General features: G+C 42.6%; 1 protein-coding gene across 5 annotated transcripts in view; it reads left to right on the plus strand.

The window, feature by feature from the left end:
- Positions 1 to 19,514, plus strand: part of LOC118008782 (cyclic AMP-dependent transcription factor ATF-7) — a 105,399-nt gene that overhangs the window by 78,720 nt on the left and 7,165 nt on the right. For 4 of the 5 annotated variants that reach the window (XM_035002516.1, XM_035002512.1, XM_035002513.1 and 1 more), the window contains exons 4-11: positions 3,360 to 3,478; positions 6,272 to 6,409; positions 9,543 to 9,700; positions 10,745 to 10,844; positions 11,374 to 11,487; positions 12,099 to 12,251; positions 14,765 to 14,962; positions 16,381 to 16,489. In XM_035002516.1, coding sequence (XP_034858407.1) covers positions 3,360 to 3,478; positions 6,272 to 6,409; positions 9,543 to 9,700; positions 10,745 to 10,844; positions 11,374 to 11,487; positions 12,099 to 12,251; positions 14,765 to 14,962; positions 16,381 to 16,489 — 1,089 coding nt within the window. The remainder of the gene's footprint in view (positions 1 to 3,359; positions 3,479 to 6,271; positions 6,410 to 9,542; positions 9,701 to 10,744; positions 10,845 to 11,373; positions 11,488 to 12,098; positions 12,252 to 14,764; positions 14,963 to 16,380; positions 16,490 to 19,514) is intronic. The other variant, XM_035002517.1, reaches the window with a different exon arrangement.

Genomic DNA, 19,514 nt, shown 5'->3' on the forward strand with positions numbered 1-19,514 from the left:
ATCCTGTCGAGGCTGATAATTCTCATTTCTCTAAATTGAGACTTTGTGTCCGACATGTATTCCAATCCCTTATTGAACACTTACTTGGCTGTCTTTCTGTCATTCAGATCTTCCTGCCCCCCATGCCCCATTTCTGAACTTCTCTCCTTGTCCCCGAAACCTTCTCCTTCTCCTTGTTATTCAGTGGTATCAGTATTCTCAAAATCTTGAGTTGTTTAAAAAAAAAAATCTTTTTTTTCTTTTTAAAGATTTTATTTATTTATTTGACAGAGAGAGCCACAGTGAGAGAGGGAACACAGCAGGGGGAGTGGGAGAGGGAGAAGCAGGCTCCCCACTGAGCAGGGAGCCCGATGCGTGGCTCGATCCCAGGACCCTGAGATCATGACCTGAGCCGAAGACAGACGCTTAACCAACTGAGCCATCCAGGCGCCCCTAAAAAAAAAAATCTTGAGTTATTTTATTCTTTCTTCACATTCTCTCTGTTCTGTTCCTTCCACCACCTTCATTACTCTTGGGTTTCTCCAAAGTCTCCTAGCTGGCCTCCTTGACTGGTTTGTTATTCTAATCTTGCATTCTCTTGAAAAGCCAGTCTTGGGGCGCCTGGGTGGCTCAGTCGGTTAAGTGTCTGCCTTTGGCTCAGGTCCTGATCCCAGGGTCCTGGGATTGAGGCCTGCATTGGGCTCCCTGAGCCCGCTTCTCCCTCTCCCCCCCCCCCCCCCATTGTGCTCTCTCTCACTCTCTCTCTCTCTCACTCAAATAAATAAAATCTTTTAAAAAAAGAAAGGAAAGGCAGTCTTCCCTAAACTCTTCTGCTTTGCTCAAAATCTGTCCTAATCTGGGGTACCTGGCTTTCTGGCTCAGTTGATAGACCATGAGACTCTTGATCTCAGGGCCATGAGTTCAGACCCCACCTTGGGGATAAAGTTTACTTAAAAAAAAAAAACAACTAAAAACCATCTCCCTCTAAATAAAATGCTCTTAGATTTAAAAAAAAAAAAAAAGCTCAAACCGTAAGAGACCCTTCTTAATCACAGGAAACAAACTGAGGGTTGCTGGAGGGAAGGGGGGTGGGTGATGGGCATTAAGGAGGGCATGTGATGTAATGAGCTTTGGGTGTTATATGCAACTGATGAATCACTGAATTCTAGCTCTGAAATTAATGATATATGTTAATTAATTGAATTTAAATTTTAAAAATCTGTCCTAATCTTCCTATTTTCTTTTACTTTCAAGGCTATTTATACTCGGACTCTCAGGCTTTCTATAATCTATAATTCTATAATCTACCTACCCAACTTTGTATACAACTTATATACCTGACTTGATTATCTTTTTTTTTTTTTTTTTTTTTTAAGTAGGCTCCACACCCAGCGTGGGGCTTGGATTCATGACCTTAAGATCAAGAGTCACAGGCTTTACCAACTGAGCCAGCCAGGCTCCCCCTGACTTGATTATCTTTACGCTAGGCATACCTTTTCCTCCTCACCTATATGTGGTCCCCATACCCTGCCTCTCTCTATGCCTTTACCTGCCTTACTCCTCTTACCCTCCAAATCTTTCATCTTTCTCCTGGTGAAAACTATTCTTGAAGGCCCAGCTCAAGTCCCACTTCTTGAAACTTCCTAACTCTTCTGTCATTAATTTGTCTTTATTTAATTACTCTAACAAATTTATTCTCTACTACACATGGCACCTATTTTTTTGTATACTATGATGCTGTCTATGTATACTGGTTTATTTCCTCAACTAGAAAACATTTTCATTGTTCCATAGGGCAAGAGCCATGTCTTATATATTTGGGCAAAACTCCTATACTCCTATCCCTGTCCTCCCCCAAATTTACCCACAAGTATATATGCATATAGCATCAAAACATGTAGAAAGTATTCAGTGAACACTTGTTGATTTCTTTAGAATCATCAGAGCACACTAAAGGTTTTCCTATGTATTTTCTGGCTGGTTGTTTGGGAGCAGTTTGTATGGGTCTCAGGTCAGAGAGGCCAAAGGCCCTCTTCTGCCATCACCATGCCCTTAGCTGCCCCGTCCTGTTTCACTTGAGTTGTGATCTGTGTGTGCCCTTACTAAAGAACTCTTGAGCATAAAGGATGATATTACCTCCACTCACCCGGGGATGGAGGAAAAGTGGCTTCATCATTGGCCAACCAAAGCTTCCAGAGGACCTTTTAAAACTATTTTGGGAGGTAGTGGTAACTTTTCCAAACACTCTGATTCAGAAGAGGTTTTGTTTAAATTTAAAAAAAAAAAAAAAATTATGCTGTTCCTTGGAAAATCCCAGTGGACTATTTCCAATCGATCATGCTAAAGGGAACGATTTTAATCCCAGGTCTCACTCCTTAAAACGTCATTTAAACATTGTTCTATTTCTGTCATTCAATTTAGTGGTTTGGGGTATGAATGAGTCCCTGAGGTGACTAGCATGTCAAAGAAAACCATCATAATAGAAGTTTAGATCCAGGAACAGAATTCAACTGACCTAAGAGAGAAAAACTAGAAAACCAGAATGGGGAGAGAGGAGCTCAAATCTAAAATTCAAGTTGCTTAGAAAGTTCCCATGGGTTACTGATTGCCTTCCTCTTCCCAAGGGCAGAGGCACTGTTGAGGAAAGATTTGTGCAGCCCCTGAGAGGATATTTTGGCTGGCAAATCTAAATCCAAATATCCTGGTTTCCGGAATTTGCTCTGGGCCCAGGTCTCTGTAAAATGAGCTCTATTGTTTGCAGTTTCCTTTTCTAGCTCATGATCTTGCTGTCTTGTTCCCCAGCCCCTAGATTTGCCTGGAATGCCTTCAGAAGGTAACAGACCCTTACCTCAGTGACCACTGAAAGACAAGGCACCATTTCTTATTTGGTAGCTTTAGCAAGCAAAGTCAACCATCTGATCCTCAGTTTCTTCTCCTCATCAGATTTTAACGTCCATCTGCTTATACCTGCTCACTTCAGACCTAGCAGGGAGTAAGTTTAAAGAGAAAATGTCGTTTAACTGTTCTTGATTTTCAGATCTGGAGGTTTCACAGACTCCACCTGGGTGGGTGGTTTTGTTTCGTTTGGGGGTGAGGGAGGTGAAACCAGCCTCTGGGAGAAAGGGGGTTACAGGGATAGTCACACAACAAAACATCATCCTGTCTTCCGCCTGCCGGCCTCGAGGCCGCACAACACAGACACCCTCTGGTGGCCTAGTACTGGCCTTCACCTGCTCTCGCTCGGTAAAAGCAAACTTGCCCTAACACAGAGACTCTTTCCAAACAGAAGAATAAAAATGTGTTCTCTGTATACTGTCAAGTTTCAATTTCAGGTCAAAACTAAAATAAAGTTTCCTTTTTTTTTTTTCCCATGTCTGCAGATCAGACTCCTACTCCGACTAGATTCCTGAAGAATTGTGAGGAGGTGGGGCTCTTCAATGAATTAGCTAGCTCCTTTGAACATGAATTCAAGAAAGCTGCAGATGAGGAGGAAAAAAAGGCAAGAGGCGGGACTTTTGCTGACAAACTGGCAGTGTTCAGATGGAGGCTATTTTCAATGTGCCCTGGGATAATTTGCTTAGTCGGTTAAAGCACAAAATTATGGGCTTCGTTCTTTAGAACCAGATAATACCCACTAATCCAAGTCAGCCTTCCACGTCTTCAGGGGTTCCAGATGTGATGGATCAGCACAAGTCTGTCTTTACCAAAAATTAGGCTCCTTGCCCTTTCAGTGGAGCATTAGTTCAGTAATCCTTTTTTTTTTTTTAATTATTTCTCTTCTGAATATGTTAAGGATGTTAAAAGATGATAAATTACTCAGATTCTGTGAGATAACATTTTTGGGGGTTAGATCTCTCACTCTTTTCTGAGCTAATCAGACTTCTCACCTGGACTGTTATCATTCAGTCAGCCAATCAACAAACATTTATTGAATCTTGACACTTCTTTGTTTCAACATATGCACCTCTTACCTTCAGGTAGCTTTCTCGTAATATTCAAGACATTAAACTTCAAGAAGGGTGTTTTTAATGCCTTCCAAAGGAGATCAACCAGGATGGTGAAAGAACTAAAAATTATGTCACTTTGGGAACATAAAAAGAAACTGAGGAAGTTTTGCTTGGAAAAGAGAAGTTTTAAGGTGAAAAAAATTGTAGTCTTCAAATATGTGAAGAGCTTTCAGGTAAAAGAGTGGTTAAACTTACTCTGTGTGGCCTAGAGGTAGAAATAGGACCAGCAGGTGGACGCTATCGCAAAGTGTGTGCAATTAGATGTAGGCCACTTAGTGTGGATACTGTAGAGAGGATTAGAATGTTGGAATCCCTTATTCTGAGTTCTTTCCCTCTAAGAAGAAGAGAGCAGGTAAATCAAGAGAGTTGTGCATGATTTTTTTTCATCCAGCTTAAAATGTAATTGTAAGAATGCAAGATAAGGTGTCCTTATCACTGGAGTTTTTTCCAACTTCCGTAGCTTCCTCTGAGCTTCTTTTCCTGCTGTCTCCCTCAAATCGAAAGAAAGCAGGGAAATCCAATGGCATATATTTGTAGTTCTACTTTCAAATGGCTGGACTAGCCACAGTCTTCTCGTTGTTTTTCTTTAGAGACTCCAGTCTCTCATCTCTCTGTGGCTTCAGCCTATGTGGTATACTTTTATTTTACAGCTTCCCTACCTCATCCCCCCCACCACCATCATTTCTCCTTCTCCCAAGACAAATCAGTCAAATTGTTTCCACCAGGATGTGAGCGATTTAAAATCAAACTCATTATAGGCAAATTCAAGAAAATTAACCTCCCTTTAAAAGTGTGAAGTCTTTTGTACTGCCATTTTAACTCAGTTGACACTTCTGGGAGGCCATTCATAGTTGGTCAGGCTTTTATCCGTTGGGCATCTCAGTATTTCTTCCTGTCTATACAGGGGTGGTCTTTACCTCCCCTTGATGAGAAGAACAGACTCAGTAGAAGATTGTATCCAGGAATGTTGACTGAGTCTAAAATTTCACTGAACCACAGCTTTTCTAGGAGATGCCTCAAAGGGATTTTAAACCCTTGGTTCTATTTACTTAGAGGCCTCTCCTTCCCACCACCCTCTGACTTCAGGGATCCCAGAATTAGCTGAATTGGGCCCAACATCTTCACAATGTAGAAAAAAATGAGGGCAGAAATGAAAGCATCTTTGCTATTGCTCACCCCCATCAGATTGGAGAGAAAGAACCATTACCACTTTCTCTAATGTGGTAGACGCCAGATTATCTTCAGTGTGCTCAACTACCAAGATTTCTAGGATTAAGGTAGCAAGGGAAGAGTTAGAAACAAGCTCCTCTTTGACCAAGAAGCTTAAGATATGGGAAGAATAGAACAAAGGATCTATTTTGTCATGAAACCGGACTGCAGTGGCAGCCCTCCTGGCGTGGTGCAGTGTCTGGGCCGCCCTCTCAGATGGTTTATGGATCCCTGCAAAGCCATTTACAGCTCCATGGTTCTGTGAAGTGATTCACCACTGCCAGAAAAGTACTCTCTTTCCTTTCTGGTTTTCTCCAGTCCTACTTCTAGGATCAAGTTCTAATTTCTTTAACTGATCAAATAGCCAGCCTTTCCTTTCCTTATTACCCCCAAACCCTAGCTTCCTGACTTCTGGCCTCTAACATCAGATGTTGGGATGAAATCACCATCGAGCATGGGAAGTTCCCTGGAAAAGATCTTTCCTATCTTGTTTGTAGTACTTCAATAGCTAATTTGCCTTTGTTTGCTTTTGATACTTGGGTAATCTAGTCCTTCTGGTTGGCAGAAAAAGTGCTCACAGTTCTCCAGTGGCCAGCAGAGCTGGTTGGAAATAGGCAAGCACTGGATTCAGGAATCATTTTACTTTCATGAAAAGTTATATAATTATGATATTTGCATGGATTTAAATGACATCTTTTTTTTTTCCTTTCAGGGTCTTTATAAGTGTTCACCCATGGTGAAGCAGGAATTATTTCTATTTTACAGTTAGAAAAACAGAAGTTCTGAGAAATTAAAATGATCTGGCCAGAGTTGTACATAAAACCTAGGTTTCATATTTCTTTGACTTACAGTTCAGTTCTTTGACCAAGGGCTGAACTTAGAAGTATATTTTCTTGGGGCTCTTGGCTGGCTCAGTCAGTAGAACATGCGACTCTTGATCTCAGGGTTGTGAGTTCAAGCCCTACATTAGGTGTGAGGCCTACTTAAAAAAAAAAAAAGAAAAGAACCTGGAAAGATTTTGATTCAGCCTGTAGGGAATCATGGGGTTGAACTTTGCTTATTCTCTCTTTCAACAGGCTGCTGCAGGGCCCCTTGACATGTCTTTGCCTTCCACACCAGACATCAAAATCAAAGAAGAAGAGCCAGTGGAGGTAGACTCATCCCCACCTGATAGCCCTGCTTCTAGTCCCTGCTCCCCGCCACTCAAGGAAAAGGTAAATTCTCTACCAAGAATTATCCCAGGGGTGCCTGGGTGGCTCAGTTGGTTGAGCGTCCCAACTCTTGGTTTCGGCTTAGGTCATGATCTCAGGGTGTGGGATCAACTCCTGTGTCCAGCTCTGCACTCAGTGGAGAGTCTGCTTCAGATTCTCTCTCCTTCCCCCTCTGTTCCTCCCCCTGCCCACTTGAGTGCACGCTCTCTCTCTCTCTCTCTAAAATAAATAAAATCTTGGGGTGCCTGGGTGGCTCAGTCGGTTAAGCGACTGCCTTCGGCTCAGGTCATGATCCTGGAGTCCCGGGATCGAGTCCCACATCAGGCTCTCTGCTCAGCAGGGAGTCTGCTTCTCCCTCTGACCCTCCTTCCTCTCCTGCTTTCTGTCTCTCATTCTCTCTCTCTCAAATAAATAAATAAAATCTTTAAAAAATAATAATAATAAAATAAAATAAATAAAATCTTAAAAATAAAAAATTATCCCAAATGTTAGTTGGTAGGTAGATTAAGTTTTGATTCATTAGTTGTATAAATAATGTGTGATACAGGATTGATTATACTTAAATAATGTTCATTGTTTAGAAGATTTGTATAAATTACACCTATTCTCTGACCCAGCAGTTCCACTTCTGAGTCTATATGGAAGTGAAATTAGTGTATATGTCGACTATATAAAAGTATATAAGAATGCTCATAACAGTTGTATTCATAATGGTCAAAGAACTGAAGTAGTCCAAATGTCCATCAATAAGAGAATGAATAAATAAATAAATTGTGGTATATTTCTAAAATGGAATAGTAAGGGTACCTGGGTGGCTCAGTTAAGCACCTGACTCTTGGTTTCGGCTCGTCATGATCTCAGGGTCATGAGTTCAAGCCCCATGTCGGGCTTCATGCTGGTCATTGAGCCTGCTTAAGATTCTCTCTCTCCATCTCCCTTTGCCCTTTGCTTCCCCCACCCCCCTCTCTCTAAAAATAAATAAATGAAATAAAATGGAATACCACATGGCATTAAAAAAGAATGAACTAATGACATGCACAGCAATGTGGTGAATCCCACAAAAGTTATATTGAACAACAACAAAATTCAGACACAAAAGTACACACATGACTCCATTTACATTAGGTTCAAGAAGAGGCAAAACTATTTGATGATAGAACTCAAAGTAAATGTTTAACTTTCATGAGGGAAGGTATGGATTGGGAAGGGACACCTTCTGGGGTGCTGGAAATGGGCTCTGTCTTGATGTTACATATATAGTCATTTATTTATATCCTTTAGATTAATGTACTTTATGTATGTTGACTTCAGTTATTTTGGGTTTTTTTGGTGGGGGGGGTTGGTTTTTTTTTTTTTAAGACAAGGAGAGAGGAGTGGGGAGGGGCAGAGGGAGAGAGAGAATCCCAAGCAGGCTCCACGCTGGGCGTGGAGCCCAACATGGGGCTCAGTCTCACGACCCTGAGATCATGACCTGAGCTGAAACCAAGAGTCGGCCACCCAACCAACTGCACCACACAGGTGCCCCTGTACTTCAGTTATTAAGTGGGAAAGAAAAATTATGTAATTCATAAATTGGACATTAAATGATTTTGGAAAAAAATCTTTTTTTTTTCTCCAGGATTTTATTTATTTATTTGACAGAGAGAGACACAGTGAGGGGGAACACAAGCAGGGGGAGTAGGAGAGGAAGAAGCAGGCTTCCTGTGCAGCAGGGAGCCCGATGTGGGGCTTGATCCCAGGACACTGGGATCATGACCTGAGCTGAAGGCAGATGCCTAATGACTGAGCCACCCAGGCGCCCCGGAAAAAAATCTTTTAGAAGGAAGGCTTCTAGTGACTCAAAGAGAAAATCTGCTAGAATTCTGAGTATTATTTTATTTTATTATTTATTTTTAAAGATTTTATTTATTTATTTGACAGAGAGAGTGAGAGAGGGGACACAAGCAGGGGGAGTGGGAGAGGGAGAAGCAGGCTTCCCACGGAGCAGGGAGCCCGATATGGGGCTCGATCCCAGGACCCTGGGATCACGACCTGAGCCGAAGGCAGACGCTTAACGACTGAGCCACCCAGGCGCCCCTGAGTGTTATTTTTTTAAAGGAAACTTTTTATGAGGTAGTATTTTTCATAAATTTATTGAAATATAGCATACATACAGAAAAGTGCATGAATTGTGAGTATATAGCTCACTGAATTTTCATGAAGTTTACAACCTGTGTAACCAGCAAGCACCCAGATATTATCAGAACCTCAGAAGCCCCCTCATGCCTCTTTCCAAACTCTACTGCTCTACCAGGGGTTATTAATTTTAATGTTCCCTGTGGGTAGAGCATCTATACCTCATTTTACCTCCCTCCAAATTTGGTTTGATAACTTCTCCAAACTACCTCTTCCATAAACATTACAATTGTCCCTCCTCCCTCCCCTTTTCATTAGCAACCAGATCCTAAAGGTTGTCGGGAGATGTGTGAGGGCCAGTGTGGCCACTAGCAACTGAGGTCCCAAACAAGTTAACAGTGAGAAGCAGTTTGTTTTATTACAACATGACCCTTAAACTTGCATAGCCTTTTCTTCCATAGCCTTTTTTAAAGGGATCCATCTGGAGGTGCCTGGCTGGCTCAGTCAGTAAAGCGTGCAACTCTTGATCCCAGGGTCGTGAGTTCAAGCCGCACACTGGGCATAGAGCTTACCTAAAATAAAAAGGTGGGAGTGGGGGTATATGTCTGTAGGAGATACTAGGTTGCCTTCTCACCAGTCTTACACCCTGCCTTTTTTTCATTAGAGATCAGAGAACACTCAGCCATCAGATTTGGAATAAAGAGTGAAAAATTATGACAGTCCTTGGAAGTTATATGGCACTACAGTGCTTCTATAAAGATTTCAAGTGATTTTCCAACTCTCATCTCATTCATATAGCAATCATCCCTGAAAGGGAGATAGCCAAAAAGCTTTAACTCAGCATTCCTAATGAATGGGCGAGTGAAGTATGGGTCCATGATCATGATAGAGTTAGGGCATGATTTACATGAGTCACTGTAGTGCTCTTTCCAGTAAATGTGTACTACATTTAACCAGCTACATATTTTCCTATAAGCAGCCCCTTATAGCATTTTGTATTCTGTTGGTCTCTTCTCCTCAGGAGGTGGCCCCAAAGCCTGTCGTGATCTCTACCCCCACACCTACCATCGTGCGCCCTGGCTCCCTACCTCTCCACTTGGGCTATGATCCACTTCACCCGACCCTTCCCTCCCCAACTTCTGTCATCACACAGGCTCCACCATCTAACAGGCAGCTGGGGTAAGTAAAGCAGGGAGAAACAGTGGAGCCTGAACCTTTTTGTACTTGGTAAAAAACAAAACAAAACAGGGACTGTTTTTGAATACTCAAAGAAAATGAGTCAGTGAGATTGTCTCTCAAAATAAAATATCCCCCCATAAGCAGACCTCTCCTTTACCTTATTAGTAAACAAGTAAGTATTTATTTGGGGATAATACTTCCTGAATTTGGAGGTTTAATACTTCTTTGATCTAAAAGAAGAATCTTTAAAACTTTAGGAAGTTCATCATAATGGTGGAAGCGACACAGGGAAGTATATTTACTTCTTGGCCTTGATATGTACAAGGTTTGGAGGGCATTATTGAATGATGGGCTGAAACCCATTGTCATCTTTTTGAGTCTGGTGTTCCCCCTCAGTCTGGGGTTCTTGGTCTTTGCTACCCCTAATTTTGTTTGTCTGTCTTCAGTCCTGGCGTGGTCCATACAGACTTCCTAATGAGGTGACTTGAGCTCCTGTCCCCAGGTACCCATGGGTTTAGAGGTTGTTGTCAGGATTCAGCCTCTTAAAGCTTATTGTTCTCTGGACCCACAAGGAAAAATACAAAGTGACATCTTTTGGGGACAAGGCAGAGCAGTACATGCAAAGGAACAGGAGAAACTTACTCATATTTGGCTATCATATGACATAATTCAGCTTTGCAAAATGACAACTTTGGCCCAAGTCCCAACTAAGGCAAGACAGAATTTATACATGCCAGTGGTAGGGTGTTTGTTTCGTTGTTCTGAAATCTTAATAGGATTAGCTTCCCACCCGTTTGAATTCAGTGATGTTTGCTTAATTTGCAAGGTGTAAAGATCTTCCCATTTCTGGCCATCTGTCCATCTGTAAGGTAAGGTAAGAGGCATTCCCTGGTTCTTCCACGTTCATGAGAGTGTCAAGATTTTATAGTGTTGCCCTGTAGCTTCCCTAACTAGAGAAGCCTGGGCAATCTGCTATAATTATAGGAGGAAGATCCAGAGACAAAAGGGTCTGTATGATGAGCATTTCACTTCGTGTCTCCTCAGGTCTCCCACTGGCTCCCTCCCTCTCGTCATGCATCTTGCGAATGGACAGACTATGCCTGTGCTGCCAGGGCCTCCGGTACAGATGCCTTCTGTTATATCGGTGAGCTCTGTCGTTGGTGCAGCCAGCCCTGCCCACACACTAATCCCTCCCTTCCACCTGAATGCTCATAAACACACATGCGCCCCAGGGAAACGGGGGCTCTGGTCTGTATTGGTTGAGCGTGGCAGCCTGCCTAAACTCTCTGTGAACCTCTGCCAATCCAGCACTGCGGAACACTAGACAAAGACTCATCTGGACAATTGGCTCCTGGTCTAGGAATTGATCTTGCCAGCCTGCTGATTGGCTGATATCACTTGGCGCTTAGCGCCTCCCACATTGCCCACCGCTTTCCTCAAGATACAGCCCCAGCCGTTCCCATGGAAATTGTCACAGCACTGAAGGATTCGGTTCCCTACCCTGTGGTGCTCCGTGGGGAAAGGTGTTTCCCAGGCTGTCCCTCTGTGCCCTCTGGACAGGCTGCACAGAACAGGCCCTGACACGCCAGTCTCCAAAGCACTTCATTTTGGAGCTGTTGCCCCACCACTAGTATTATGTTCCCTTCTGGTTTTTCCTCCTCCTCTTAATCCAGCTGGCCAGACCTGTGTCTATGGTGCCCAACATTCCTGGTATCCCTGGCCCACCAGTTAACAGCAGTGGTTCCATTTCTCCCTCTGGCCACCCTATGCCATCAGAAGCCAAGATGGTGAGTACATCCCAGCTTGGGGCAGTGTTGGCCCTTTCTAAAGAAGTGTTACCAGCCTAGGTTTTTCAAGTGAGCCAGGCAAAGAAACCTTCTGGGGCTTGCAAAGCTGAAGATACCCTGCAGTGGGGTCTGGAAAAGAAAAGACCCTGATTCATGACTCCTCTCTCCTCTCTTCTACCTTTAGAGCCTGGTACATAGACCATGGCAGTGAAGAGGCAGCACAGATTGTTTGGAGTGGAATGCTTGCTGTTTCAGTTCCAGGGTGACAGATGGAGGGTGGATGAGTGGGCAGGAGAGCTGGCCAAGAGGTGAATAGCTGCGTAACCAGCACCTGGCCAGGTTCCAGGAGAGAGCTTTCATCTGGACTCTATTACTTCAACAACCCCCACCCTCCAACTGTGCCCAGGATGATAGCCAAGGAACAGAGTAGGCATGTTAGGGATCCAGGTGCACATTCTCCCTGTCATTTTTTTTTAATTCCTCTGTTAAGGGCAAATTGATGTGGAAATTTTAGTGATCTATAAGGTCAGTATTAAAATCTAAGCCCTCTCTTCTCACCCTTGATAGAATCTTATCCTTGACAAGCAATTTTTTATTATTGTTCCCTACAGAGACTAAAAGCCACCCTAACCCACCAAGTCTCCTCAATCAATGGTGGATGTGGAATGGTGGTGGGTACTGCCAGCACCATGGTGACGGCCCGTCCTGAGCAGAGCCAGCTCCTCATCCAACACCCTGATGCCCCATCCCCTGCCCAGCCACAGGTCAGTTGGGCCCTTGGACGGGGGAGCCTGCTGTGTCACCGTTACTTTATGTTACGTCTGGTTTTCGAGGAGCAGAAAGAGCGGGTTTCAGTCTTCTCGGCATCTTCTTGTGCTTTGGTTCTTGTTAACAGTTTGACAGTAGCAGAATGCACCAGTCTTTATCTACTCTTCTGTTACATTTACATCAGACAAGCTGGAGAATGCAGAGCTGGCAGAGAAGAGTTCTCAATTTTTGGTTTTCGGTTTTTTCTATATGTGAATGACGTATCTGCAAAACCCTCTAAAATGTGACAGAACCTGACTCAAACCACTTTGTGCACCAAAGGAGGCTCCCCTAGTCTCTTTCCCGTGTGTTAAGTCTTACAGAAAATAAACAAACCAAAACAAAGACAAAAACAAGAACCAAAAAAACTTACCTGATTAGGTTTTGTAGCTAAAATTAGGTAATAACAATATATGAGTAAAATGGGGTGTCACAGTACTAAGATGGCTTAGTAAATAGACATAATAGAACACCTTTTCCTTATCAATTTAATCCCTTTTTATCACGGAGAAATGAAAGTCTTACTAAAGCCAGAATAGTCCCTTTTGTATGCCCCGTTCTTTTCCCAAGGAAGCCTCAGTTTTAATAAGTTTCTTTGAAAACTGAATAGGCCTTAGTTTTTGTAGTATCTGCACTGGACAGGTGACAACAACCTGAGATGGGTTTCTAGAATTACATCTTTGTCCAGCCCCTTTTTCTGATGTCACCACCTGCTTTGTCAGTTACCACCACATGTCCTAACATTTAACGGCCATATGCCGCCTTAAAGCGTGGCCAACAACTAAAGCCTTCATTTGAGTTTTCGTGTTGGAAGCGGAGCTGGCCCTTCCTCCTAGAACCCCCTCCGATGCCAGTCCCTGGAAATGGCAAAGCAGGAGCCACCTCGCCTGAGTTGTGCTGCTGCCCTCTCGAGAAAATGACGTGACTTCCTTTTTAGTCACCGCTGACCCCTTTCTTTCTCATTCTTCCCTTCTTTCCCTTGGTGTTCTTGCAGCTCTCTTCCCTGCATGAGCTGCTGAGTTACTGTGAGAGAATCAGAACCTACCGTTTCTTTTCCTCATCCCCCTAAAGTGCCAGTCTTCCCATGTGCTCCGCCAAGCTCAGGACAAAGAGGAAATTGAAGTCTCAAGAGAATTAGTATAAACTTCCATAGTACAGTGAGAAGCAATGACCCAAGGCCTCCAGCTCGTTAAATTGAGTTTTAAATTTCTTCTCCATTTTTTCTTTTGGGAGAGAGAATATTAGTGTGAATAAATAAAATTACCTCTTGATTATCTATATTAATGGAGAACATGAATTAGTAGGGCCTGAAGTGGAGTATAAGATTCTGTTTTTTATAAGCTCATGCTTAGTCTCATGCAACTGATGTGAGCTCTGGCCCTTGGGAACTACTAATATAGATATTTTCTAAGAGCAACAGATCCAGGAAGAATTTGTTTTTGGCATTGTTTTTACATTTATATAGTTTCTTTTATACAGATGGCTGGCCTCTCTACATTTTAATTTTGCCTGCTCTTATAAAGTTGGTCTATCTTCTCTGAACACATACCAGCTAATAGAAAGGGAAGATGATCCAGAAGTACTGTAGTGACAGAGGACGTCAGCCTAAAGTTTAAAGACAAAAGGCTGTCCTATATCACCAGTGTGTAAAGGGATTAAAAATGTTTTTTTGCATAAAAACAAACAGGACAAACAAGGTGGGGAGGGTGATTGCTGAGGATGATTAATAACGGACTATAAATAAGAATGTACTGGGGCACCTGGGTGGCTCAGTCGTTAAGCGTCTGCCTTTGGCTCAGGTCATGATCCCAGGGTCCTGGGATCGAGCCCCGCATCGGGCTCCCTGCTCTTCAGGAAGCCTGCTTCTCCCTCTCCCACTCCCCCTGCTTGTGTTCCCTCTCTCGTGTCTCTCTCTGTCAAATAAATAAATAAATAAATCTTAAAAAAAAAAAAAAAAAAAAGAATGTACTAATCCATATCTCTCCATGATAGCCAGTATCTCACCAGTAGTAAAGTCTTTCCTCCTTTTCTGAAACTTGTTGTAGCATTCAATTGTTTGTATATATTGCTTGTCCAAATCAGTGATTCTCAAATATCTTTATTCCTGTCTCCCTAAAAATTCCCCCGACACCCAGTCCCCATTACGGTTTCCCCTCCTACAGGAAGATTCCCTGTTGTTAAGAAACAAAAAGTGACGCTAGCTTCATCTTGTCTGTCTGTCTCAGAAATAATCAATTTCCACCTGAGCTGTGGTTTATCTAAGTTTGGGGCTGAGAAGACTGGAAGGAAATGGGGAGGCAGAGAAAAGAGAAAGAAACTCAGGGGCATGGTGATGAGACATGCTCTGGTTGCAGAGACTGGTACATCCCTTTACCAGATCTTTACCAGAGCTTACTAACCTACCTGACATCAGGCTTAATTTGCAAAGGGTTGATGTTCCCTTCAAGTAACTCCTCTTTCTGGGCCCCAGGTCTCACCAGCCCAGCCCACTCCCAGCACGGGAGGGCGACGGCGACGCACAGTGGATGAAGATCCTGATGAACGGCGGCAGCGTTTTCTGGAGCGCAACCGGGCTGCAGCCTCCCGCTGCCGTCAAAAACGGAAGCTCTGGGTGTCCTCCCTCGAGAAGAAGGCAGAGGAACTCACTTCTCAGAACATTCAGCTGAGTGTGAGTGGGTCCCTGGGTGGTTATTGGGATTGATGAATCTGGAAACTGAGATTGAATCAGAAAATAGTGAAACAGTATAAAAGAAGATGATAACTCTAAATTAGGACTGTTCCAGAAGATGTGCCAGGAAGAATGCAGAAAGAAACTCTTAACTGTCAAAATTGAAATCTCTTCCCCAGGGGTTGGAAAAGACTCACCATCTACTCCCAAACCTGTTGCTAGAGTCTGAATCATCCACAGACCCATTTGGATGGAGGAAATTAGATTAATTGTCCCAGGGTACTCTTTTAGGTCATCAGTCGAATCCAACTGGGGTCGTGGAGTACCCAAAGGGAAATGTATTTGCCCCGGATAATGCAGCTTAATGAAAGAAAGAAAAAACCACACAAGCACAAATAGAAAAATTATAATCCAGATATTTTCTTGAATATTATTTTCCCTTCTTTTGATAACTTATTATAAGATTTCACTTCAAAGGTATATATGAATATATTTATGTATATAACATATGTATACCTACATGCACACACAAGTGTATAGAACAAAACCAAAGTTCTTCTTCAATATGCCTTTCCCAGTCTTATTCTTTCCTGTGGATGAGTTTGGTGTGTACCTACCAAACATACATGTATTTCTAAATATTTTTTTCATTTATACTTTTTGTGGGGTAGTCAGGGAGGGGCTGTGTGTTTTAACATAACTAGGTTGATAGTATCTCCTCCTGGAGATCTGGCCATCTGTCTAGAGAATCTACTTCATTTTTTTTAATAGCTCTATGGTAGTATATTCTGTAGCATGGTTATATTATAAGGTATGGGTATTTACAGTGTTTCTAATTTTTTGCCAGAACAGCAGTGCTATAGTTAACATTGTATGCACTTGAGTAGGTAGCTTTGTTAAATAGATTCCTGGAAGTAGGCTTTCTTTTTTTTTTTAAGATTTTATTTATTTATTTGACAGAGAGAGAATGAGAGAGCACATGAGAGGGGGGAGGGTCAGAGGGAGAAGCAGACTCCCCGCCGAGCAGGGAGCCCGATGCGGGACTCGATCCAGGGACTCCAGGATCATGACCTGAGCCGAAGGCAGTCGCTTAACCAACTGAGCCACCCAGGCACCCCTGAAGTAGGCTTTCTTAGTCGGAGGACATATGCATTATTAATTTTGGTATGATTATGTTTATCCTAAATAGGAATAATGTTTCTGTTATAAATCCCTCCTTTTCACTGTAAGCAGCTCCTGTCAGTGAATTCATGACTGTACTGGCCCTGAGCTGTCTGAAGCCTTGCGGGATGAGGAGTCTCCCAGATTCAGGGGAGAAAATCCAGGCAGCATTCTGTCCTCACCGTGGGGACAGCCACTGGGGGCACAGGGGTGGAGGGTGCATTTTCTTGATACTCTTTTCTTCCCTCCCTCTTCAGAACGAAGTCACGTTGCTACGCAATGAGGTGGCTCAGTTGAAACAGCTACTGTTAGCTCATAAAGACTGCCCGGTTACTGCACTACAGAAAAAGACCCAAGGCTATTTAGGTGAGTGGCTCACAACCTAAGCAAGGGTAGTCAGTCAATAAACTGCATGTACCGAGTGTCTCAACTATTTATAATTTTATAATCCCATTCTGAATGTTCTGGAGGGATCCACACTGATGAATGAGCAGCCTTTCTGGAACAGCCAGTCCTACAAAATAATTTTGTTTTCAGAACCATACAGAGTTATCCTAATTATCTATCATGGGAGATAAAGGGTAGCAATATTTATCAGGTGCCTACTTTGTGTTAGGCCCTCTACCATCTGCCCAATTCTCTCATGAAATAGATATTGCCTCCATTTATATACAATAAAACCACTCAGAATAGTCATGTACCTGAAGTTACACAGTTGGTGAAGTAGCAGAGCCAAGATTCCCATCTAGGTCTTTCTTATTCCAAAGACGCTATCTTGGCCTCAAGAGAATATAAACAATAGATGATACATTGGCGTTTGTTAAGCATTGTGCTATGGGGGTATATTTTATCTTTCTAATGATGGACCCATGGTGGTTTTAATTTGTAACCTATGTGCACACATAAAATAGTGCTAGAAAGAGATGGTCATAGAGTCGTGCTCGGGACAAGCACAGTCCTGAAATTAAAATTACTGTGAATAATTTGCTTATGGACAGTGAAAGCTAATAAAACATTTTCCTTTACAAATTTAATAAATTCCTAGAAATTTTGGCTGTCAAATTTTGATATATTAAGTTATTTTTCCACTAACTGTTTTTATCATTTCAGAGATGTGTTCGCATAGAAAAAGAGTAACCACATCACTCATTTTAAACATCTCTATTTAAATTTTAATTTTAATATGTACTTCAGGATACATTCATTCATTAAGGAGATACTGATTGAGCTTCTTCTTTGCCAAGCACTGTTTTATATGCTGAGGATATAATAGGAAGCCAGATAGATTAGATTAAAATCCCTGCCCTTGAGGGGCTTATATTTTAGTAGGTGAGACAGACAATAAGCAAGATAAATAGGTATAATATATGGTCTATTAGATAAGAGTAAATGCTTGGAAGAAAAAATAAAACAGGAAAGAGGAATATGAAATGTTGGCAGCAGGGTTGAAATTTTAGATGAGGTGGCTTTTGAATAAAAACTTTAAGGAAGTGACGGAGCTGGCTATGCATTTATATGGGAGGAAAAGTACTGCCAACGGGAAGAACAGCAAATGCAAAGACCCAAAGTGGGATGCACCTGGCACATTCTGGGAACATCAAGGCTGGATTGGAGAGAACCGGGGATGGAGAGTAGTTGGAGATGAGGTAGGGGAGCTAACAGGAACATTTTTATATAGGCCCTCATCAGTCCTAGTAAGGACCTCGGCTTTTACTCTACATGGGGGGCCATTAGAGGGTTTTTAGAGGAAGAGTGACACGACTGGTCTGACTTACATTTGAACAGAATCACTCTGTTAGAGAGTGCAGGAGTGCACAGCAGAAGCAAGCAGTCCGTTTAGGAGTCTGTGGCAATCATGTGAGCAAGAGGTGGTGGAACCTTGAGCCAGGATGGTGGTAGTGAAAATGGGGAGAAGGGGTTGAATTCAGGGTATATTTTGAAGTTAGAGTGACAGGGTCTGATGACGGGCCAGATGGGGTGGTATATATGAGAAAAGAATCAAAAGCTGCACCAAAGTTTTTGGCCTGAGCAACTGCAAGAGTGGAGTTGCCATTAGCTGAAGTAGAGGAAAGTGTAGAAGCAAATGGATTAGGAGGTGTGTCTGCAGCTCAGATTTGGACAAGCTGAACTTAAGAAGCTTGCAGGCGGAGGTATCAAGTGGAGGCTGGTGATATGGTCCTGCAGTTCAGAGAAAAGGCTGAAGATACAACTCTGGGAGTCAGCAGCATGTAGTTAGTTTTTAAAGCCACAAAACCAGATGAAATGGTTTCGTTATTGAAAGAGCAGAGACAGAAAGAAGAAAGGTAGTCGCAGGACCGAGCTCTGGGGTACTCCAACATTTAGTGGTCAGAGAAAGGAGAAGAAACCCACAAATGAGGCGGAATGAGCCACCAAGAAGGCAGGAGGAAAATAAGCTGAGTAGTGAGTGTGGCATTCTGGAAACCAGGATAAGAAAGTGTTTCCAGGAGTTTAGTGATCAACATTTCAAATCCTTTTGATGGGGAAAGGAAGGCAAGGATTGAGTATTCATCAGTATGATATTGATATACAGTAAGTTTTCTGCTCAATCCCTTCAAGAACTTTTGAGGGGCAGGCAACCCATTAAGCTACTTATTTGTTACAGCAAAGATGTATTTGGTTCCTGCTGTGTGGTGTAGACACTGTGGTAGGTATTTGACTCAGGCCAATGACACACTGTACCTCTGAGAGACTCAGAGTTATGAGGAGATAAACATGTCAGCCTGTGAATAAGGTATGCACAGATAGCCCAGTCAAAGAGCCCCTGGAGTGGGAGCTTCCTGAGGACAGGGCTCCTGTTTTATTCATTATATACCGCAGTGCTGGCACATGGAATATGCTCAGTAAAATGATGAATAGATGAATGTGTGCTCTGAAAGCACCAGCGATGAGGTAGTTAATTTCATGAGCAAAACAAAGAAGGTTTCACAGAAGAGGTTATATTTGAATCCTGAAAGGAGACTCAGACATTCATCAGGAGAGAATGAAAAATACAACCACTGGTTGTTGGCCCTTATTTATTCCACACATCTCTGTTTAAGCAGCTGTGGAGGCTGTGTGATGTTTCATAAAACTTGACTGCAGAGCCACATGGAGTTACCTTTGTATGCAGCTCAGATATTTGTGTTTATCAGTAAAGTGTTATCATCACTTTAGGTGAAGTGGCGTAGCCCATAATAAATGTTTTCAATCATTAATGCCTAGCTAATTGATAGTCAGGAGGATCCAACAGGCCTCTTTGTAGTTTGTTGTATTAACTGAACCTTGGCCAAGGACTGGTCATTCATAACCTCATCTGAGTGAGCTTGATATTTACCAGGCTTCCCTGGGGTGCAAGTGCATGCTAAAAGAACATAAAAAATAACAGAATGAT

Source organism: Mirounga leonina, unplaced genomic scaffold (assembly GCF_011800145.1).
Source record: "Mirounga leonina isolate KUSES-001 unplaced genomic scaffold, KU_Mleo_1.0 Mir_126, whole genome shotgun sequence".
NCBI lineage: Eukaryota > Metazoa > Chordata > Mammalia > Carnivora > Phocidae > Mirounga > Mirounga leonina.